The 24,605-nt window shown below is 47.5% G+C and overlaps 1 protein-coding gene across 1 annotated transcript in view; it reads left to right on the plus strand.

The window, feature by feature from the left end:
- Window positions 1-24,605, plus strand: part of GALNT17 (polypeptide N-acetylgalactosaminyltransferase 17) — a 451,305-nt gene that overhangs the window by 406,047 nt on the left and 20,653 nt on the right. The window contains exons 7-9 of the mRNA XM_043559874.1: window positions 6,374-6,559; window positions 8,840-8,977; window positions 17,251-17,346. Of these exons, the coding sequence (XP_043415809.1) occupies window positions 6,374-6,559; window positions 8,840-8,977; window positions 17,251-17,346 (420 nt within the window). The remainder of the gene's footprint in view (window positions 1-6,373; window positions 6,560-8,839; window positions 8,978-17,250; window positions 17,347-24,605) is intronic.

Genomic DNA, 24,605 nt, shown 5'->3' on the forward strand with positions numbered 1-24,605 from the left:
CTCAGCTTCTCCTCGGAGAATGTGATTCATAGGTCTCGGGTGGGATCCAAGCGTTTGTTATTTTAAAGCATCCCTTGGGGATTCAGAGGCACAGCCAGGTTTGGGAACCAGCAATCTAGGCCAGCTTCTCATCCTGCCCTTGAAGGGAAGACGGAGACTCTGGGAAGTACAGAGGGCATTCAGGGAGACCGCCAGACCGGCTGAGATCCAGGCATAATTCCGGAAATACCAACTTTTGCCTAGTCTGTGACATACTTTCCGTCATCTTTAAGACTCTAGTGAGTTAGTAAAATACTTGTTAGACAATATGAGTTGAATGAATGAAATTCACCAAAAGATGGAATTAAGCCAGCGCACCCTTGAAGACTCTCCCCGTGGAGTGATGGTGGAGAACTCAGAAATCAATGGCACCCTTTGACATCCATCTCCCATAGTGTCCTCTTCCCCCAGGGTATCAAGTGTCCTAAGCAGAAAGGACGTGTCCCGCCTAAGACTCTTGTGATGCTTTTTTTCTTCCAGAGCCTTGGGCAGGCTTTCTGGCCCAGGGCACGATGCCACCACCCTACGTCCAACTACACAAGCAAAAACCCTAGGAGTCATTCGTGATCCTTCTTTGTCTCCGCCATATCCAACCCGTTGCTCAAGATTTTGCCTGCTAAAAAGCCTCAAATCTGTCAACATATCTGCTTCTATTCCATTGCCCTAGCCAAAGCTACCAGCATTTCTCCGGCCAGTGACGTTAAGACCCTCCTGCCTCCTCTGCCTCCCCTCGCCTTCCTGCTAATCTGTTTCCCACGCTTCAGCCAGAGTTCACGTTTTCAAACTCATACCTTTCGGTGGCTTCTCATTTAGAACGAAGATCAGTGTCCTTCACGAGCCCAGATCCAAGAGGAGGGAAAGTCGATCCCACTCGTTGATGGAAGGAGCGAAAAATCCACATTGCAAAGGAGCATGGGAGAGATTGTTGCAGCCATCTTGAACCCAGACTTTCCCCCCCCACGAGGCCACTGCATCTGTGCTGGCTGCGCCCAGGCTTGGTCTCTTGTCCACTTAGCCCACCTCTTTAGCCAGGTTAGCTCAGTCTAGGCTTTCTGATTTCACCTTACCTGCCCCGTGTCAGGGATGCTTTCTCTAAGCCTAAGGGCCTGTCCCTTTGTTGGATGCTGGTTTTTCCAGCACTGTGTTGCTTTCCTTCATTGAAATTGGCTCTGCTTCTGAGAAGGCACATCTGCCTGTGATTATTTAATTGATGTGTTTCCCTTTTAAGATCATCACCTTCGTGAGAGCAAGGACTTGTCCCTCGGCACTCTCCATGACATTCCCATACTGGAAAGCAGGCTCTGAGTGGAATTTTCTGGATGAATAACTATGAATTAATTAATATGTGTTATTGGGGTCAGCACGTCTCCTGATGGCCACCACTTCCCAGGCAGAGGGTCACCAAGAGCCTTGCTATGGCTTCTATCCCACCAGGACTTGTCCCCGAGCTTGGACTGTGCTATCTTCCTGGCCCCTTCCAGCCCATCTGGAGGGCCTACCTCCTCCTCTGGGGAGGACCTCCGGGCCTGGAGTGCTATTCCAGGATGGTCGTTTGCTCTCTTCTTCCTCCCTGGCATCACAGATGTGCCAATCAGTCTTTCATCCCCACCTACTTATTCATTTCCCCTGGTATAATGTCCCCCAGTCTCCATAGAACCTCGCCATTTGGGCCGACAAACAGTAACGGAAGGAAGGATAACTTCCTCGGGAGCAGCTGTACTTGAGACACGTGTAGCCAGTGCTTATGTCTGGCGGAAGGATGAATCGATCACTCCGTTTATGGAGCTACCTTTTTGCTTTCATAGCTCTCAGGTAGAGTAGGAAACCGCGTGAGTATCAGTCCCCTGGATCAGCCCTCAGCAGCTGCCTTAGTTAACCTGTCGCTTTGTTTCTAAGGTATTCAGTCTACCCTCGTGAATGGCTTCACTTCTACACTACATCTACACTCAGTCATTTGACCACGGACAGACTTCACGTCACCCTGTCAACACTTAGGGCCAGCCCATGAGCTCTGCTGTGACCACTCCTGCCAACTTGGAGAAGAGCCTCCCAAGACTTGAGAATCACTTGACCCACTGGCTCCTTCCGTTCCCCTTGCGTCGCACTGGACGTGGCTTTGTGCGGCAGGAGGCTGACCTTGGCACCCCTAACGATGACACCCCTGACCCTGAGGGTATCGTTGGTGCCACTTCGGGTCCACTGAGTTTCCTCAGGCCATGGATGCACACCCTGTCCCCCTCACTCACCCCACCCACAGAGGCACTGGCCAGACATCTTGAGTGAGGTGCAAGCTGTGGCTGAGGAAATTCTGGAGGATCCATGAGCGCAGGCCCGCCCCCCCTGGATTGGTGGGGTCAGAGCTGCAGGTGCCCACCGAGTAAGGGCTGGCCTGTTGGTGTGGCCCGGGGTTAGGGTGTGGTTCTGGCTCCCCCACTTACTGACTATGGATTGTAAACAACTTAATCAACCTCTTGGACCCTCAGTTGCCTCATCTGTGAGGATTTCATGAGGTACTTGGTGTTGGTGCCTGGTTGTAAGGATTTGGCTGGTCCTACGTTTTGGAGCAGGCCTAGCGAAGACACTCACCTCTGTGAGTGGAGGGTCTGTGGAAGTGGAGGATGGAGGAAGGATAAAGCAGAGAGGAGGCTAGGGCTGCTCCTCAAGGCCCAAACTGCACTCAGTTTGCCTCCCACACCTACTGGGTGTTTGTATGTCTTTCTTCTTTTTCTTTTCTGTTTTTTCCTTCCACTCCCTTCTTCTTCTTCTTCTTCTTCTTCTTCTTCTTCTTCCTCTTCTTCTTCTCTCTTCCTCCCTTCCTCCCTCCTTTCCTTCCTTCCTTCCTTCCTTCCTTCCTTCCTTCCTTCCTTCCTTAACTTTCTTCCCTAACTTTAAATTACCTCCTCTGCCCAGTATCTCCAGAGTAGTTTGCAGCCTGTGTGTTTCAGTGCTGTCACTTTCTGTCTCATACAAGATCTGCTGTTGCGAGTTGCTCGTGCTTACGACCCTAAATCCAGTCCGAGTCACTAGAGGTGACAGACTGAGGTGTAGACCAAGGCCAGGCTGGCACAGGATGGTAACAGGAATGTGTTCCAGGCAGAAGAGGTCTGTGATGATGTTACAGGCATCCGGGCCAGTGCTGACACTGGTCATTCACTCCAGGTTTGCTGGGCCCAGCAGAGGGCTGTCTGTACCATCAAGATGCTAAACAGTCCGAGAACCCTTTGCCTCTCCCCAGACCATACAGGAAAACCTAAGTGGCTCTGAGTTGGTGTCCATGAGTATGCCAACTGGTATCCACATGGCAGAGTCCAGGAGAGGAAGCCACGGTCCCTGCTACACACGGCAGATGTGCTGTGCGGCCTGCCTCCCAGCTGGCACACCGTCTCCCACTCTTGTTTAAGAGGCTTGGGGTCTGACCTGGACCCTCTGCTCTGTCAGCCCACTCCTAGCAAGGGACGTCTGAAACCACTTTCCCTAGGGACAACCTGAAACAATCGGAGCAATCCCGATCTTGGTCTGTCCTGACCTTGGTCTGGACCGCTTACAGAAGACTGGCACCAAGCTGGTGTGCCTGTGGGTTCTGTTCCCGCCTGGAACCTCCGTTCTTGTTACGGGGTTTCTGGCTTTTGCTGAGGCCCCTCATACACCCGCACACGTTATCCCTACTCTGGAAGTGGTTTTCACACAACTCTGCTCTGGATTGCATTATTTCTCCTTAGCTTCCCAAACTGGAATCTACCCCTTGAATCTTCTTTTCCCATCTCTCTGGGGAAGTACTTCTCTACCTATCTGTTTATTTTTGTCACCGCTTTGTTGAGATCTTCACATACCATCACGATTCACTCATTTAAAGTGCACAACTCCGAGGCGCCCTCAATCGAAGGAGCACCCAGCTCTTGGTTTCAGCTCAAGTCATGATCTCACAGTTCGTGAGATCCAACCCCGCGTTGGGCTCTGCACTAACAGCGCGGAACCTGCTTGGGATTCTCTCTCTCCCTCTCTCTCTCTCTCTCTCTCTCTCTCTCTGCCCTTTCTCTGCTCATGCGCTCTCTCTCTCCCCCAAAATAAGTGAACAAACATGAAAAAATTTTAAAAATTAAGTGCACGACTCAATGGTTTTTAGTATATTCAAGGAGTTGTTCAGTGATCACCTCAATTGATATTAACACATTTTTTTTATCACCGTAAAAGGAAACCCCATCCCCTCTCTACCTTCCTCCAACCCCACCCCTAGTCCTAGGCAACCCTTAATTTTCTTTCTGTCTGTATGGATTTTCTTATACTGAACCTTTCACATAAATGCAATCATAGAGTGCGCTGTCCTTTATGACTGGCCTCTTTCCCTTAGCAGAATGTTTTCGAGGTTCATCCGTAGGGTAGCACTTACTTGTTTTTGCCGCTCAATAATATTCCATTGCATGGGTATATCATCTTTTGTTAATCCTTTTATCAGTTGGTGAATATTTGCCTAGTCGTAGGTTATGAAAATTTGCCCTTCTGTTTGCTTCCAAGAGTTCTACAGTTTTAGCTCTTACATTTATGTCTTGGATCCATTTCAAGTTTGCATATGTTGTGATGCGGTGGTCCAGATTCATTCTGTGGCATGTCGTCCCGGCACAACTTATTGAAAAGACTATTTCCCCCCCCGTTGGATTGTCTTGGCACCCTTGTTGAAAGTCAGTCAGTTGTAGAGGTGAGGGCTTATTTCTAGACTCTCCGTTCTATCCTGTCGTCTATCCTTATTCCTCCACCGCACTGTCTTGATTATAGTAGCTTTGTGGTAAGTTGAAATCAGAGGTGGAAGTCCTCCAGCTTTGCTCTTTCCAAGGTTTTTTGGAGTCTCTTGTATTTCTACATGTATTTTAGGATTAGTTTGCTAATTTCTGCAAAGAAGCCATCTGGGGTTTGGATGAGGATTGTGTTGTCTTTAAATCAATATGGAAAGTGTTGCCGTCTTAACAATATTGGGCCTTCCAATCCATGAATATGGGATGTCTTTCCATTCATTCCTGAATCTTGAAACTGTGCAATGCCACATACCTGTGCCACTCTGTATCTTTGCCTATTGCCCACCCCAGAAATTCAGCTACCTTGTTTTACCTGGTAAGGTCTCTTGCCCCCATTCCCTACAGGCATTGGCTATATTTGCCTCCTTGACATGGCTTCCTTCCACTGTCAGCAGCTGCCATGACGACGCAAGGGGAACCTAATGGTCAGGTCCCCAAATCAAGCTCCTCTGGACCACTCACTGTCTACCAAACAAACCCTTAGCTTACAGTCTCCTCCTTGAAGGTGAGGATTCATGGTTATGGGCAGGATTTTCCATCTGTATCATTTCCCTGTGGTGCAGCCAGAGTTGGGAAATAGAAACAGAAGACCACACACGCATGGATCTTGCCACCAGATTCAATCAATGAAGATCCAGGGATGGTGTACAAACCTGCAGGAGGGTCCCAGTATCCTCAAGAAGGGGGTCTGGGAAAGTAAAGGTAGAGGGGCTTGAAGTATCCCAGGTTGGGGTGAGCATATACATTGTCTGTGTTGACTGGGTCAGCTCACCAGCACACTCTCCCCACCGGTACGTTTATTTCCACAAAGTAGTCCTTCCTGACAATCAGGAGTGCTTTGTTTTGCCTGCCGGGGACTGGGAGAAGTTGGACAGTTCAGCTTTTCCATACAAGCAGGGCCTTTTGGGCCTGGATGCCTGCCATGCCCATGCAGAGAATGGCAGGTGTCACTTCCTTGGGCTTTTGTATCCGTCAAAGGCAACTACCATATCAGCCTTCCACCCGCATGTTCCAATTCCAGCAATAACAAGGGATTGGGGCAGATGCTTCCAGAAGGCTGGGCATCTGTGCTCTTAGGACTCCATCATAGAGCATATTAACGATGCGTAAGTAGCCTGTTGTGCCCTTGGTGCTGATATGAATAAATACGGTTTGCTTTTCAGTTTGAATTTTCTGTTCTAGGTCTGCAAGGCCCGACTTCAGCCAGGTGGAAAAGAAAACCTCCATGGGTGCCAACTGTGCACTACGAAGAGCTTAAGAAAATCCATGTGTCACCAGGAGCCACCTAACTAAGGCTCTGGGCCTTAGTTACCCAGAGCTCTATTTTAATATCCTAAACTATTTTATCTGTAAAAGTCTCCCAAGCCTTCTTTTACACCTGTTTTAGTTAGGTTAGTCTACATTGCAGTAACAGACCAACCTCAAAATACATTACAATGTACTTCTCACCCATGCTGCGTCCCCTGACCGTTGCCTTTGGGCCTTGGGGAGGGGCAGTGGCCTCTAGGGATTTCTCTCTCAGGCTGATCAAGTCCTCCCTCCTCCAGGTATGGCTCTGTGGGGGCAGCATGGAGGTCCTGCCTTGCTCACGGGTGGCCCACATTGAGCGGAAGAAGAAACCCTACAACAGCAACATCGGTTTCTACACCAAGAGGAATGCTCTCCGGGTTGCTGAGGTCTGGATGGATGATTACAAGTCTCACGTGTACATAGCGTGGAATCTGCCACTGGAGGTAGGGCCCCAGCAGCCCTTCCCCATCACCCTGGACCAGTGATCCTGTCAGGTCACTGACGGTGTCTCCTCAGAAAGATGCTTACACTTGCAAAATTGTAAGAGCATTTTGAGGGGGTTCACAGATCTCCAGGTGTTGGAAACCCTGCTTTACGTGGGGCCTGGCACAATGGAACTCTCGAAATCCAGTTACAAAGAGTAGAAGGGTCTTATTGAATTAATCCCAGCCGTACTGTAGTCATCCGGATGCCCTGCTCCTGAACGTCCATGGTGTTCTGGAAGCTTCTTAACCAACGACTCCATGATTTGCCCTCACTTTGTGCCCTGCCACGGAGCTCCACCTGCCCCATGACATACACCCCTACCAGTTTACATGGCTCTTCAAGTCTCCTCCATATTCTCTCCAGAATACAGCCTAAGAAAATCCCCGTGTTGCCAAAGCCTGACAGGAGTACTGTGTGATGGCTGTGCCTTGATTTGGTTGCAATCCCTGCTCTGCCGCTTACCAGCTATGCAGTCTTGAACAAACCCATTTACTGCCTCCGTCCCTGAGGCTCCTTGCCCAGAAAATCCTTCCGAAGGTGACTGGGGGAACTGAATCTAAAGTACTCGCTTAAGTAATAAGTACTAAAGTACCCCCATCTAAGTACTAGAGTACTCAGTTTAAGTACAGAGTACCAAAATCATCGATCTAGGTGCATGTGATGCACTTAGATCCACAGCACAGCGGGGTGACCCCCCAAAGTTGGGTTTATCTCTTCAGTCAGAGTACCTGTAGGTGTCTCAGCCATGCCCTGAGAGAGTCGCCTAGAATTGTTCCCTCTGAGGACCGGCAGATTTCAGCTTTCAGGAGGCGGCAGCCCAGAGCAGCAGACTATGTGCAGGATTTCTAGATAAAGAGGGTAAAAGTGAAGAATTTGTATCATGTTGTTACAGTTATTGAAATAATGTTCCCAAGCATTGAAGCCCTTTTGGCCATAATAGCACTTTGTAGCTGTCAAACCAGAAGTGACTTGACATGTGGTTATTTATATAAATATAGGTACCCCTTGCTGAGCCCTGGCTATGTCCCTGGCACTCAGGAAGTATGATCAAAGGAGTCCCCTTAAACGTACTCCCTAAGCAGTATCTCATTTAGCGCCCCCGTAACGACCTCATGACAGAAGAACTTTCTGCCTCAGTTTCCTTGCCTATAAAGCAGGGATTGTTGACATTCATCTCCTGGGGCTCTTGTGAAGATAAAAACAAGGCTTAGAGTATAGCAACTGTGAAGGGCTCAATACATGCTAGCTTGATATGGACCTGTTATGACGTCCATTTTACAGGTGAGTAGACTGAAACTCTGGGAGGTGACGTGTGACTTGCGTAAGGTCCTACGTGTAGCACACGGCAGGGCAGGGCTGTGAACTCACATCCTTCCTCGACTCTCCCCACAGCCCTGTGAAATCAGTGCAATCAGTATTATTATTCCCGTTTGTGCATTTACAGTGGCAGTGTGACTTAGGGTCATAAGCGCTCAACGCGGCTGGCCGTCTTCCGATGCACATTTAGGGGGGTTTTCCTTTAACACCACCATTTGGCTGTTGAAAGGAGAAATCTTAACGAAATAATATGAACTCCCCCTGGCCCCCGAGCTGCCGCCTGGCTGCCCGCCATTGTGGAGACAGCGTCCTGTCCCTCCTGGTTCGCGGCCATCTTGCGGCGGAGCCTGTGGAGTCCTATTTCAGCTAGTTTATTTTCCCTTGTCAGCATGTAATGAACCCATTACAGGTTCATTTCTGTAAAAGCAGAGTGAATTATTCATTAGAACATCATTACAAGCTTTGCAATGGAAAATTATTTTCACTTCGGTGTATAATGAACTTCACAAAGGGCCAGCAAAGGGGGGAATCACACGTGTATAGAGAAGAAAGACAGGAGGTGGTTATAGGCATTTATTTTCCTGTCTTAATCAAATAATTCCTCTAATAACTGGCTCTGAGAGTCACTGAGGAAACGAGGGAAGATGCTGGGAACATAGGTTGTCAACATCAGTGCGTCCTAGGATCCCTTTTGTGTGGTGATGATAAGGACGGCTCCTTTGGGGGGCCGCGTGCTGCACTCAGGGGACCGTAGTCTAGCCCGGGGCTCTGGGATCGAATGAGTCCCCTTCAACCTACTTCCCAAGCAAGCATGCAGGACATCAGGTTTCTCTCTGATGGCTTTCCTCAAAAGCCACCCGCCTTCTTCTCCGGCCAGAGCTCCCCAGTCACTAATGCCCCTTGCTTCTCTCTACTTTCAGAATCCAGGAATTGACATCGGTGATGTCTCCGAAAGAAGAGCCTTGAGGAAAAGTTTAAAGTGTAAGAATTTCCAATGGTACCTGGACCACGTTTACCCAGAAATGAGAAGATACAATAACACCATTGCATATGGGGAGGTAATTAAGACCACACATGCCCTCAGCTTGGATGGCGGTGCAGTAGGCTGGGGATTGCTCTGATGGGGGAAAATAGAGGACAGATCCATTCATTCATTCATTCATTCATTCATTGAGTGTTTTTTCGGAGGTACAGACCTGGCAGCAAGGCTCTCACCAGCTGGTGGGGGGACACATGTAATAAATGTTACAATGGGGGGGACCAAAGGCTCTGGTAACCTGTTCTGTCTGGGGTGTAGAGTGCATGATCAGTTCTATTTGGGACATTTTGACTTTGAGGTCCCCCGGGACCCGTAAGAGGGACGTCGAGCAGGAAGTTGGAGATAAAGACAGGCAGTGACTGGAGCTGTCCACTGCTCAGTGCTGGCGGCCAGAACCCCTTGCCACCAACAAAAGGACAGACGCTCCTAGATCTTCTATGATGAGATAACATCAACTCCCTACACATTGAAATAGGGAGACTTTTCTCTTATTACAAAGGCCATTAGTATGCATTTCAGAACAATTTGAAAATACTAATAAGGGGCAGCGAACACGTACAAGATGCACCAGGCACTATTCTAAGTGCTTTTCACCTGTGAACTCATTTTGCCCTCCCTTTATGAGTATTATGTCCGTGTTGTTGATAAGGAAGCTGAAGCTGAGACTTGGATGAATTCAATAATTACCGAAGGTCTCGGGCTGTAAGTCATGAAGCCGGCCTTGGACACAGGCATTCCGACTTCGTAGGTGATACGTACATTTTGATGTGTGGTCTTTGGGTGTGTGTCTGTGTGTGCATTTTTTGCTAAAAATATACACACATGTATATTTTTATAAACACATCTGTATCTATGTATTGCTGCAGCCGTGGTGTCCACGTGTGTAATAATTTGAAATCATAACATACAAGGAATATCTGTGTCATTTCCGCAGCCTTAGTAATGACTTTGTATGTCATTGACTGTGTATGTAATGACTGTGTATGTCATTACACATGACTGTGTAGTGACTGTGCATGATACCACCTTTGTGTGCCGTGTTTTGCTCGATAATACAGACGTTTATGTTATTTCTATTTTTTTCAATATCGTAAGCACCACCGCTGAGAACATGCTGTGTATAAGCCTTTTTACTTCCTTCCGTTGTGTGTTTGGATGAGGCACAGAGTGAGGCCAGGGCGCAGGGCGCCAGATGCACCAGACCCACTGGTGACACCCCCACTAGCTCCGGTATTCGGGCTGCTTCCCAGAGCTGCTTGCGGCTGAAGCTAAGGCTCTCTTTGACTTACAGTGTTTCCTTTTTCTGTAACTGTGTATTTTCCCGCTTCATGCCCGATGCCTTTTATGGGAAGTAAGTAAGGGCCAGATTAAACCGTCAGGGTGTGGGCGAGGTGTCCCTCTGGAGCCAGAATCTGGAATGGGAAGCATGTGCCTTGCGGGCACAGTCCATATAGTGATTAGGGGCGCGTGAAGACTGAATCACTGCACAGGGCTATCGGGAAGGTGAAACGAGCCGGGATATGTTGAGTTTTTAGACCAGTAGCTGGCACTCAGCAGTGACTAGTAACAGGTGCAAATTGCCTTATCTTTTCTTCTTCAAAACAAAAGTGTGGTCTGGGGGTTTAGGGTTATCAAGGTAAGGTCACATAAAAGGAGGCATTGAAAAACAACAGGCTGTAAACGGATTATTCGTAAGACAGTTGGGTGAATTGCCTAGTTCTTTGGAGAAGAAAACAGTTGGGATCCTTGCAGCTCACCATATCCTGAAGTGTATTTCAGATGAACTTTAGCGTTAAACGAAAGAAAAGAAATGATAATAGGACCATACGGAAATGCATGTGCAGCTGGTCTCTGAAAGGGCCAGAGCTTCCTAAGAATGAAAGCCTTGGAAGAAAACGCAAAAGTAAAGGATAATGGATCCGAGCTTATAAATATTAAAATAATCTATACATCAACCGAATAGAGAAACAATATGCCAAACCACAAGAAGAGTATAGATGAATGGACAATGCCAATAATATCTAATGAGCTCCACAAACTGAATTACATCTTAATAATTAATTTAAATAAGAAAATAGAACACCCCCAAAGAAAAACAAAGTATAAGAGAAAACACAAATGGTTGAAAAACATGGACGTTTTTCGTTGATTTCATCATCGAAGACGTTAAAATGCATTGAGGTAGCTTTGTGCTTCTGCCAAATAAACAAAGGTTCATTTTTGGAATACGTGTGGGCATCCTGCCAGTAAGATCTTGGTTATATGAAAAATCACAGATCCTCTGGTGAGGGTGTAAATTGAAACAAGCTTTTTAAATAGCAGTTTGAACCACATGTATTAAAAGGCTTAATGAGAGTCACACTCTCATCTCTACCCTTATCCTAAGCAAATACTTTGAAATGAGCACAAAGATTTGAGAGTAATTGTTCATCTCCGTGACTTTTTTTTTTATCAAAAAAATTTGACTCTCACTTGAAGGTTAGTTAAATATACCATATTAATCGTTTGAAATATTTGCAGCCATTTCGAAAGGTATGTACAAAAGTTTAATGACTTGAGAGAAATGTTGATAGTCTAATTCTTAAGAGGAAAAGGTCAGGATTATAAAATTGGATTAGCTACTTACTCTTTTAGATTGAAAGCAAGTGAGAAAATAGCATGGGGAAATGGAGACACGGGTTCTAGTTACCTCTGGGTGGAGACAGGCAGCTTTTGTGAGGGTACTTTGTCATGTGTTCCCAATTATTGCTAATGTTTATATGATAATACCATAATGAGGAGGAAAACAGTATTAAAAAAAATAAGGAATAAAAACGGGAAAATGAAAGACGATGGCCAGGACCCAGTTCCACAGGCTGTGCACTGAACAGCTCCAGGGCCTGTCATTCACATGAAGTACAATGTAAATGATGTCTCTGGAGCTGAACAGTGGGATGGCTGGCCATGGAGTCAACGTGGAAATCATAGACTGGTTTTGGGGAAAGGGGCGGCTTTTGTTTTTGCAAATCTCTCTATCTCTTTTAAGTAAGAAATTCAGTGCATACACTCTATAGGAAATATAAAGATGAAACAAAAGTGATTCCAAATCCCAATTCCCAGATATGATCAGTGTTAACATTTTAGGGCATTTGCTTTTATCACTCCTTCTCGGCTTGCTGAGCTCAACATATGCTAAAATATATTTCGTATGGACTATAACATTAAATGAAAGAAGTCAAACTAATCAGATTCAGTTTGGTAACAAAATCTACCATTATTTAGACAACTCTATTTCTAATACTCCCTCCTACTGGTTCTTTTCACCACACCAGGCCCCCGAGCAACAGGAAAAAGAAGAAGGCAGAGTGAATATCGTACTGTATTTGCAATTTATGTCCTCCGGTTTTCATGTACAATTCTGTTTGAGAGTCTTTCCCCAGGCCAGTGAATATCTCTGGGTTTAATGCTCCTTGCTCCTTCCCAATTTTTTAGCGGGCTTGTTTCTTGGCTTTAAAAAAACGTCCTCGTCACGTGAATTATCTGTGTCTCGTTGTTAATTGCATTATGGTAACCTGTAACGTTCTGTTGTTAAGTTTTTACTTAACTTCTCGTTAGTTCAGGGGCACCTGGGTGGCTCGGTCGGTTAAGCGTCTGACTTGGGCTCAGGTGATGATCTCACAGCTCGTGAGTTCGAGCCCGCATCCGGCTCTGTGCTGGCAGCTCGGAGTCTGGAGCCTGCTTCAGATTCTGTGTCTCCCTCCCCTGCTCATGCTCTGTCTCTGTCTCTCTCTCTCAAAAATAAATAAAAGATTTAAAAAATTTTTTTCGTTAGTTCACAGGCAGTGTAATGTTAGTTTCAGGTGTGCAGTGTAGTGATTCGACCCGGTTATATTACACTCCACTTGACTCTTCATGTTGGAGACTCAGGGATGAATTTTTTTCTTTTTTTTCAAAAAACGTTAGAAGCAGTGAAGTTCCTGGATCGTGGGGTGGTTCTAGTTTTTGAACCTGTTGCTCATCACAACAAGTGCCCTTCTTAATCCCCATCCCTCCCCCACCCCCCATCCCCCTCCCCTCTGGTAAGCATCACTTTGTTCTCTGTAGTGAAGAGTCTGTTTCTTGGTTTGCCTCTCTTTTTCCCTGTGTTGTTTTGTTTCTTAGACTCCACATGTGAGTGAAATCACATGGTGTGTGTCTTTTTCACACTGATTTCACTCAGCTTAATACTCTCTAGCTCCATCCACATTGTTGCAAATGGCAAGACTTCATTCTTTTTTATGGCTGAATAATAGTCCATTGTGTGTTTTTTACCACACCTTCTTTATCCATTCACCACTCGATGGACATTTGGGCTCTTTCCATAATATGGCTGTTGCAGATAGTGCTGCCGTAAACATCAGAGTGCAGGGACCCCCTTTAAATTAGCATTTTTGCATTCTTTGTACCTAGTAGTGCAAAGATGCTCGACCTCACTCATCATCAGGGAAATGCAATGAGATAGCAACTCACACCTGTCAGAATGGCCTAAAGTCAACAACACAAGACACAACAGATGTTTGAGGATGCGGAGAAAGAGGAACCCTCTTGCACCGTCGGTGGGAATGCAAACTGACGCAGCCGCTTCGGAAAACAGTATGGCGGTTCCTTAAAATTTAAAACGAGAACAACCCTACGATCCAGCAACTGCACTACCTCCAATGTTTTGTTTTGTTTTTAATTCGTCTCCGAGTCTCCAAAATGAAGGGTCAGGGGGCATGTAACACAAGAACGTTAACACACTTTCTCCTTGACTGAGAAAGTTCAACAACTTCTCAGCCTTTGCTAATATTATCTGGGGTTTGGGGCGCAAACATTCTTTTCCTTTATTTACATTTTATACCTTTCAGAATAGCTTTACGGTTAAATTCGTTTCAGTAACAAGATGTACGATTATTCAGGCAACTGTATTTTAACACTTACTGCTAGCAGTCCTGTTTGCCACGCCCAGACCCCAGCATGGTGACAGAGGGAGACAGACACCTCTGAGCAGGTGTCAGCCCCAGTGTTTTTCATCCTGACCACAGCGATGGCGCCCAGGCCCACTTACAGAGTAAGCCACCTTCCCTTGCTTTTTAAATGTCTATTCACCTCTATTAGCTAGAATGCTTTAACGTGATTTTTTAAATTTTTTAATGTATTTTGAGAGAGATAGAGAGCGCAAGCAGGGGAGGGGAAGAGAGAGAGAACAAGAGAGAGAGAGAGAGAGAGAGAGAGAATTCCAAGCAGGTTCTGAACCATCAGCGGGGAGCTCCGTGCGGGGCTTGAACTCATCAACTGAACCGTGAGACCATGACCTGAGCCAAAATCGAGTCGGACGCTCAACCAACTGAGCCACCCAGGCACCCCTGCCTTAACATAATTTTTAAAGAAAGACATGTGCCCGCTTTATGTCCTGATTCTTCCATGTATGAGATACTGCTTTTCCACATGTAAAAGCAACTCAGTGAGCACAAAAACATTCACCGGGTCTTTGGTCAAAATTCTGTGGTTGGCTCATACTGTCCTCGTGGCCTGAAGTGCCTCTGCCCCTTGTTTGATTTGATTCATCTTTGTTATTCTCTTACCATTATTTATATGAAAGACCATGCACAGGGGCGCCTGGGTGGCGCAGTCGGTTAAGCGTCCGACTTCAGCCAGGTCACGATCTCGTGGTCCGTGAGTTCGAGCCCCGCGTCGGGCTCTGGGCTGATGGCTCAGAGCCTGGAGCCTGTTTCTGATTCTGTGTCTCCCTCTCTCTCTGCCCCTCCCCCATTCATGCTCTGTCTCTCTCTGCCCCAAAAATAAATAAACGTTGAAAAAAAAAAAATTAAAAAAAAAAAAAAAAAAAAAAGACCATGCACATACGGTATGCATAAAGCATACAGGTGCAGCATAATAATATACAGCAATATAATAATATACAGATGGAATGGGGACGTGTTTTCGTTGCTGTCCTGGCAAAAATTGAGTCTTGCACGAGCTCTTCCTGTGTCTGTCTCTCCAGACCATGGACTGTTTCAGGACAAGGACTGTGTTGTTTATTTTTGCATTCATTGAACTTAGCACAGTCCCAGGCACGTATGAGGCCCTCCATAATATTTATTAAGTTACTGAATAATAGATTTCTTTGCATAAACATTAGAGACAAAATTGAAAAGCCTGGCATTCTGAAATCATTATAGGGAACAAATATGCCATAAAAACAATACCTTAATATATTAGGAGCGCTTCTAAATCTACAATAAAACCACGGGAGATCCCAATGGGGAAATAAGCAGATAATTCTTAAAAAGGGAAACAATTGCTAAACTTGAAACTCTCCAATTTCCTATTAATTGTCAATTCATAAAAACAAGAATGTCTTTCCTCACCTCTCAAAACAATACTCCCTATCACCTGTAATTTTTATTTTATACTTCTCTTAAAAGCTTCATTAGACTCCATTGGACACATTTTTATAATATTGCTCTTGTGTATACATTAAAAAAAAGACATAAGCAAAATACATTTGGTAGATGTTATCACTTTCAACATCTTAATTCTTCTGAATTACTTTTTGACTCAGAAGTTTGCTTGGGTTTTTTTCCACGTAATTTATCCTTTGCCTCATTGAAAGCATCGACAGTGAGCGTGTCCTCAAAGCATCTACAAAAGAACTAAAACACAGCACGGGGCTCCAAGGCGACTCAGCAGAGATCTCTTGCTTGGGACCTTTTGTGCAACATATCTGATTCATCACTTCTACCCCTCTGCATACATTTTTGGTAACTTGGGTTTAAAGCAATACCCCCGCCAATTTCTTTAGAATTTTTCTTCCAAGCAGCTTTCTTTTTTTTCCCCTCCAGCTTTATTGAGATATAATTGACATATAAAGCTATATAAGCTTAAGGGGTCCAACATGTTGATTTGACACACTTACATACTATAAAGTGATTATTGCCATAGAGTTAGCTAACACCTCTGTTACATCCCCTAATTACCATCTCTTTTTTTGGTGATGAGAACATTTATGATGATCTAATCGCTGGGTGATTTTCCAAGTATGTGATACAGTATTATTGGCTATGATTACCATGCTGTGCACTAGGTTCCCCAGCATCTAAGTTTGGATGTTTGTATACTTTGACCAACACAATATTTTTAAAGCATGAAACTCAGGACTAATAAGTATTTACATACCTCGTGGATGGGAATAGAAATTAGTTTGAAGCTCCCGGAAAGGATTTGGACGGCAGGTTTTAAGAACATTAAGGCAGCCCTACCTTCTGCTACCGTAACCGCAGTTCTAGGATTATTTTCTTAGTAAAACCTGAAGGGTGAACAAGCTTTACACAGTTGCTCATTACGGTCCAACTTGAGCAAAACAAAATTGTCTCAGAATTAGGGAAAAAAATTAACCGAATTTGGGAAAGGATGGTGAGCAATTGTTACTTTCTTCTACAGTTTTCAAGATATCTCAGTAGGATGGGGTTATTTTTGTAATCTTTAAAACAAACAAAAAAAAGGCAGTGAAACTCTGCTCAGTTGCCTGAACCTAAACACAGTTTGGGAGCACAGAAGCCAAGTGCCCCTTGTCTCCCTTCTTGATTTGTCTCTGGTTAGTTTGGTTTCCATGGAGGAGACCGAGTGTAAGACCAACAACGTTTTCCCACCGGTTTGAGATTGCAACATGGCGGGTGGGATGGACACCGGTCTAGGTTCCAACGAGACAAATTCTTCCGTGTTCCCAGAGAGATGTGCGTAGCTAGGTTCTGGGCTTTTGTCTTGGGGACTTCGGTCCGTTCTGCCACAGATGCGTTCCAAACACCTAGCATGGTACCTGCCACCGTCTAGGCATCCAGTAAGTATTCTTTGAATATGTAGATAAGTACAGAAATATATAAATAAATTGTTGCTCGGCGGCAGGGTTTTTGTTTGCTTTGGGGGATTACTGGTTTTAATGCCTCCATGCCAGCAGTGACTTCAGAAACTGACCCATGATTCCCGGGGTTATTAAAAGCAGTGTTGGTGTCAAGGCCCACTCTGGATAACCAGTGGGTAACTGGTGTTCCTATGTCCAGATGTTCCCTAGGCTTCTCTTCTGTGCTGGGGACAGGGGAGTTGTGTGTCAGCAGGGGCTAGGGGTGTCGCAGGCAGAGCGCTCATGCCCACACCGTCCGTTGAAGGACTTTGTCTTTCTTGCCAAAATGATCACCTCACAGAAAAGTCCGAACCAAGTCATGGCGGAACAAGGGTTGGGCAACGGAATTTCCACCAGATGAGCTCTGATGGGTGATGTTTTGCCTATTCCTACAGCTTCGAAACAACAAGGCTAAAGACGTCTGCTTGGACCAGGGGCCACTGGAGAACCACACAGCAATACTGTACCCATGCCATGGCTGGGGACCCCAGGTAGGAGCCCATCTCTGACCAGGAGAGGAGTAAAATCACCAGCCTCCAGAGGATCTGTGGGGCATCTGTTGTTCTCTACTTTGTAGCTGTTCTGTGTTCTGAGATTTTAAGGAGAAGGGCAGGGGTTGGTACATTCTGGTTGTTCCTGCATAGCAGTTGGGAAAAGATTCATGAGTGTTTGCATCAGCACAGATATTAAGAGGATCAATGGGCACACTGCATACCGGATAGAGAATGTGAATACATTTCAGAGTCATGTGCAATTAGGCAAGTATCTGCCACATGGGCATACGTTCTAATCATAACTGAATATGCCCGCTTACGCGTACTTCAAAGAAATAACAGACTTCCTCATGAGAACATGCCTGACATGTTCATCCCGAAGGACCTGCTGGGTGGTAAGTGTGACCGGGTCTGTAAGTACAAGAGTGAAGCGCTAACTGGGGAAGAGAAACGTACCGGTAGTAACATTTCAGAGAACACACGCGTTCTCCGGTTTCTGAGGAGAACACAGAATAACTCAAAAAGGGCAACACATTCGACCAACATTGTGAAAATAGAGCCTAGTCAATGAATTTCCCTCGGCAACTTTGTGCTAACCCGAGGTGTGTGCACACATGTATGCATACGTGTGTGTTTACGTATGTATGTGTGTGCATGTGTGTGAATAAAGAACTTGGCAGAAATTCTCTGAGATTTGGGAGAAAACGTACCCAAAAATGTCATTAGGCTTGACATTCATAAAAGTTTAAGACATTTTTTTCATGTCAACTAATGGGAATAAAAGGCAGGCTACAAACGGGGAAAACATTTATGATGCGGTCCTCATGGAGCACCAGACAGGTGATTCTGAGCCAGACTCAGTGATTCCCTCTCTCTGGATCTCAGTTTGCTCCTCTGTAATAGAAGACACTGGACAAAATGCCGCGTCAGCTCCCTTGGTCCGTCTCTTGTTCCGTGAACCCAAAGACATTCAGTTGCCAATTCACATTCAGAGTCACGCGTGCACGTTCAAGCAGGCATTCGTTACGGCTCATGGGTTTCCTCTGTTCCCGGCACTTTTGCTTCCCGTTAAGCCAATACCTGGAAGGAGAGGAATTGTGTTCTCTCTACCATCATGACAGGTAGTTCTTTCCCTTTTTTTAAGTGCACTTACTTATTTTGAGGGAGTGGGAGCAAGCTCGAGCAGCGGAGAGGGAGAGAGAGAATCCCAAGCAGGCTCTGAGCTGCCCAACATGGAGCTCAATCCCATGAACCGTGAGATCAGAACCTGAGCTGAAATTGGGAGCCAGACGTTTACCCGACTGAACCACACGGGCTGCCCCATGGCAGGGAGTTCTGATAGTCCAGACTCTCAGCATCCCTTCAGTGTGTGACAGGTCCTCTGAAGGTGGATAATGGGTACTGCGAGACAGATTGAATCCTGAGCCCTTTGCTTCTGGGGGGTAGACGGGCAGCATGGGGAAACTGAGGCACAGAGGAGCGAGTGCCTGTGAGCAAAGCAGACGAGAACCCACGCCCTCCAGCCTGACTAAAGTGCTCTGTGTTCAAACCCATGTACGTCAAGATGATTTACTTGGCTAAAAGCACGCGTGGGGAGCAGGAGAGCGACCAGGCTCTCCACAGGGAGGCACTCCGAGCAAAGGCATTAGGGACTAACGAATCCAGGGAGTGTCTCCATTCATTTATCCGTTCGCTCAAAGAGTGTGTCTTTCTCACTGACTGCAGGTGCTGGTCACGTGTATATACGGCGGTGGGTAGGCTTTGGTCCCTGCTCTCAGATGGGCTCCACTTAAGGGAAGAGAAAAAGAGACAGGAGACTCTATAGCATAGGAAGTGTGGAAAGAACAAGATAGCCCGGGGGCTGGAACACAGAAGGTGGCCCAGCATGGCTGGCGCTCAGAGTTGCGAGAGGGGAGGGCTGGCTGGGAGATCATGCAGAAGGGCATGGAGAGGTGGGTCTCCCAAGGCCAGAGAAGGCATGCTCCAAGACACAGGTCCTTGCCTTCATGGTCCAGCAGAATGACCTGGAAGGCCTGTGAAAGCCTTCTGGCTTCTGAACTTCTGGCCCCCCACCCCCAGAGCTTCTGAGTCAGGGGGCCTGGGGTGGGAGGGGAGATTTTGCATTTCTAACAAGTTCCCAGATGATGCCACGATGCCGGCCTGACCAGTGTGGGACTCGACTCTGGGGGTACTAGGGAACCACCAGGGGCGCGGGGCGGGTGGTGGTGACAGCTTAGATCGGGCTTAGATTGAACTCTCGGAGGAGTTCAGAGAGGTGTGGATGCTACGGAAGCATCCTGGCCATCGGCCCCCGCTGACTCTCCAGCTCTTCCCTCGCAGGGTCTGGAGGTGACAAGGACCCTGGAAGCCTTGGCGACCCGGGCAGTGGAGGTGGGGAGCCGTGGCCTGCAGGGGATGGTCAAGTCAGACATTTAAGAGGCCGCACCTTGGGACAGGCCATATGACAAGCTGGCAATCGAGCCCAACTGGTGCTGGGTGAGCTGGCAGGGAGGGGGACATTGGGACGTGGTGGTATCGCACCAGGAGGGCAGCGGGAGCCTGGACGCTAAGCCCTGGGGATGTCGGCTTCTGAGCCACACTGCTGTATGTGACTGTCATTCGGGAGATGCCGGGAGTAGCGTTTGGAAAAATACTTAACTCCCAGGTTTCTCCACCCAGTGTTCCGAACAGGTAACATTTGAGCTAACAGACCCTGTCATGTTTAGATATCTGCATAATCAAAAACTGGCCTGTGAAGCCAACCTCTGGGCATGAGGAAAGGAATCAAGGTGGTCTAATAAATGTCTCCCAGAGATCTGAGGGCTTCCCGGTGCGGCTCCGGAATTCATCTTTCCTGGGTTCCACCTGCACACAGGGCTTTTTCCAATGAATTCTCCTGCCATTTAGCAGATTGTAGAATGAAAAAGCAAGGGAGGCTGTCCATTGACCCCCCCCCCAACGCGCCCCAGCGCTGGGATGAACACCTAGGAGGGGACCATGGTTGTTTTCCATCAGCTGATTTTTTTAAGTAAGTCTAATGTTGTTTTCTGTTCTACCACATGTTCTGAATTGAGAAGGCACCCTGGGTACTTCTCTCCAGCTGCCAGGCTGCGCCCCACCCCGCCCCCCCACCGTCGCTCATCAAGGTTTCCTCCCCCTCCTTGCAAAACCACTCCCTCTGCGCTGGGAGTGAGTTCCCCACCAGTCACGTGCCTTGGCATCTTTTAAAACCGCTCCGTAAAGTGCTTTGGGCAAACAGAGACTGAATCAAAGCTCCTGGAACGAGGCAACTCCCAGAAGAAGGAACTGGTGTTCCACGGACATTGTGAGCTTAATTAATGGACTCTCGGTCGTAATTTATTATCCGACAGCAATTAAACAGAGAGAAAATAAGCACCGAGGAGGGTGATCTCCTGTCTTCCAACATGTGTTTGCCAACAAAATGGAAAAGGTTCCTTGCCACTCGGAGAGCCTGCTCTCTCACAAGTGTCTATCAGCGAGCTGCTGACCAGCCTCGCTCTTGTCCGGTTACTAATTTGGATTGGACACGTGCCCGTTTCTTTTCGAGCTCAAGTTTTACCTAAAAATGGGGTGTCAACGATGCAGCAATAGCCTCTGGTGTCAGCTCGACCTCACTGAGAGCCAGGGTTCTTGTCTAAGGAGGCCCTCGGCTCCCCCACCCGACTCCAGGCTGCCGATCTGGGCCCAGGTCAGGTGGTTGCCCTGCAGGCCTATCAGCCATGAGATTGGCCTCTTCTGTCAGCCCCTTCCTGCTCCCTCCCCATCCACCCGGTCAACCTGTCAGCCACCCCCGGCCACTCCTTCTGATTTCCCTTGAGGACCAAAGTCAAGGAGAGAGAAGGGTGGGCAGTGCCGCCCCCAGGGGCCCCCAGGCACATGCGCATCTTCCTTCTTACCCTTAAACAGCCCCAATGGTTCTGGGCTGCTCTCTTGAGCCCCTGCCGCTGAGCTGTTGCTGAGGTCCCAACGGACTGTGGCCCAGAGCTTCATGGCACAGCCCTGAGCACTGGGCCAGAGCCGTGGCTGGGCGGAGACAGGGAATAGAAATGCTGGCGATAGGGGCACCAGGGTGGCTCGGTCAGTTAGGCGTCTGACTCTTGATTTCAGCTCAGGTCATGATCTCACGGTCTGTGGGTTTGAGCCCTGTGTCGGGCCCTGCGCTGGCAGCGTGGAGCCTGCTAGGGATTCTTTCTCACCCTCTCTCTCTCTCTCTGCCCCTCCCCTGCTCGTGCTCTCTCTCTCTCTCTCTCAAAATAAATAAATAAACATTAAAAAATTGTTCATGCTGGCCGTAAACCCATTTCTGTTTTTAGCGATATGTTTAATCCTACCAAGTGGGTAGTCCCCCCCCCCCGCCTCCACCCCCGATTTTACAACAATGAGAACATTGAGGTTCAAGTAGTGCCATGACATTTTTCAAATTCAAGTCCTGTGACTCCTGGTCGTGAACCCTGGGCTGTGGCATCTGGCGTGTTCTGGGGAGCCTGTCTCATTCCCTTGAGTGAGCCCCCATGGTTCGCTAGCCCACGGGAAGGCATGGTGGAAGGACTTGTGTTGAGCACGGACACAATGCTAGGCAAGAGGTGAGGGCAGAGGCATGGACGTTGGTGGGGAGAACATGCATATGGCATGTTCGGGGGACAGCGATATGGTTGTTGTAGGGTAACCAGTAGGGACAGGGTATTGAGAGCCCCGGGTGCCAGGATGAGGGGCCGGGGCTCCCCCCTGAGCATCTCGGGTGTGGTCCGGAGAGCCGTGAGCCACCAACGGCGCGTCACAAAAGCCGACTGGCCCGTGAGTCCAACCCCAGACCTCCTGAAGCTACGGCCTGAGAATCTGCATGCTGTCATCTCCAAGTGTTTTCCTGTCTCAGTCAACACCGTCTGTTGGGCGTCCATTACGGGCCAGGCTGTGTGACTTACAGGTCAGATACATCTGTATTTGCCCGACATGAGGCCCAGTGTCCCAACCGAATTCTTCTTTCCAGTTTATAATACTACTACTTCTATATAATCGGGGTTGGTTTGTTTTTTTTTTTTTCATTTTTGCAGTAAATTCATTCTTGTTAGCGTAACTACAAGGTTTCCCTGACACATGCCGTCAGGTCACCCCACCTCAGTCGAGGTCTGCCACCTCCAAAAGTCCCTTGAGCCCCTTCGTGATTAATCCCTCCCTCTGTCCCCAAATTTGAGGCCCAACTTCACCCCCTGGAACGGCCCACCAGGCAACAGTTCTGGTACAGTTTCCTCCCTGAGCCGAGGCCCACAGCCAGCACGCCAGCACAAGGTTGGAGTCGGTGGTCCCCTGGGCGTTCAAGGAGCTCCCCGTGAAACAGCTCCTAGCTGTGGCGGAACATTCTTGGAGGTGTGTATCACAGAGAGGGGTGTCAGGCTCTGTCCCAAGGGCCCCTGTGACTCCCTGCACTCCAGAGAGGTATCGGAGGTCTCTCTTCTGCTTGCCCCCCCCCCATCAATATGTTTTATTCTTCCTCCCCCTCCTTTTCAGAGAAGCTCCCATTCCTTGCCCTCGGTGAATTCATCACCAGAATGACAGATGAGAATTCTTTTATCCTGTAATTAAATTTAATCTGATCTTCGACTTATTCTTTGATGGCTTCATCTTTTAAGTGATACATCATCCAAACACCTTGTCACGATGATGCATTGTGCCAGGAAGGCGCTGGTGCCCCCCTGGAGTGACGGGGCTCCCACAGCTATTAGCACGCGGAAGGCACTCGGAAAACGCGGAAGTTGATGACATCCAAGCAGCCTCTTGGCTTCCAGGCAAAGTCATGTAAGCATTGGGGCTCAGGGGCTGGAACCGTTGAGAGCACACTGAAGGTACCACCCCCGGAAGGATGGCTTTGCCCCCAGAAAACAGACCTGTGACTTGGGGGACGGGCCGCTCGCATTTGGTAAGAAGCAGGCCCGGGAATCCCTTTCAGTTCCTGGAGAGCATCATGAGGCCAGAGCTGGGGAGCTTTAGGCCTTGTGGGAAAATCGGGTTGGAGGAGGGAGGGCAGCTACCCATGTTAAGGAAACCTGCAGAGACAAAAAGAGGAGGGAAAAGAGAGAGGAGGGGAAAGAAAACGCCAGCGCTCTTTGACACATCCGAAATATGACACCACCGAGTCTGTACCATTCATTTCCATCTCTCATCTCCTGTGCGGTATTTTTAAAAACCCTCTCCTTGCGTCCCAGTGCAACACTTTTATAAATTCATTTTGCCTCGTTGCAGATTGCAGGAATATTAAGCGCTTTTTTTGTTGTTGTTCTTCTTCTGACTCGTCTTCTCTCGAGATATTCAAACTGCTTCTGATTTTATTATTTCCAGGTTGTTAGCTCCTGCCTTCCAGGCCCTGCCTCCATCCAGCCTTTGTGAGCGTCCCTGGTGCCCACCTTCTCTGTAGACCTCCATGCGCTTTGCACTTCTGAGACTTTCCCGAGGCTTCAGCTTTGCTTCCCTGTTCGATTTCCGATCCCCAGTTCGTTTTTTTAAATTACCCCTGACAAGTGGGTCTTGAGGTCCATGTACAGGAAGCAGGAATGCCCGATTTCCTAAATGGCATTCGGAAGTAAATGCACGTGAATTTTATCTTGCTTAAGGAGGACCCCAGGGTTAAGGAGGAATTACTGTATTACTGCTTTCTTGCCAGACTGGGTTGATGAACTATTCTTTCCAGAAAATCAGAATTCTTTTCCAGTAGAGATCCTTTTTTTTCTTTTTTCCTTTCTTTTTCAATTTCAGAGACAGAGAGAGAGAGAGAGAGAGAGAGAGACTGAGGGAGGGAGAGGGGCAAAGGGTGAGACACATAGAAAATCTCAAGGAGGCCCCATGCTCAACATGGAGCCTGACCCAGGACTTGATCCCATGACCCTGGGATCATGACCTGAGCCAAAATCAAGAATCGGACGCTCAGACGACTGAGTCACCCAGGTGCCCCTCCAGTAGAGATTCTTAGTTAAAACTCTTATGTCTGCTTAGAAGTTCAGTGGATTTTTTTCTCCAGCCACAAAAAGTGATCCGGGTAGATTTTGTGTTAATGTTAGGTATGGAATAAGGAAAACTCACACTGAATAGTCAGATGGTGACCACATTTTCAACTGAACCTTTCTCCCTTCCTTGCCCAGAGCTGTTAAATTCAAAGAAAGTCACTGCTAATCTTTTCCTTTTCTACTAAAGATGCAACAGCATTGCAATGAGTTTGGAAAAAAAAAAATTTTAATCATCCATAA

The sequence above is a fragment of the Prionailurus bengalensis genome, chromosome E3 (genome assembly GCF_016509475.1).
Source record: "Prionailurus bengalensis isolate Pbe53 chromosome E3, Fcat_Pben_1.1_paternal_pri, whole genome shotgun sequence".
In the NCBI taxonomy this organism is placed as follows: domain Eukaryota; kingdom Metazoa; phylum Chordata; class Mammalia; order Carnivora; family Felidae; genus Prionailurus; species Prionailurus bengalensis.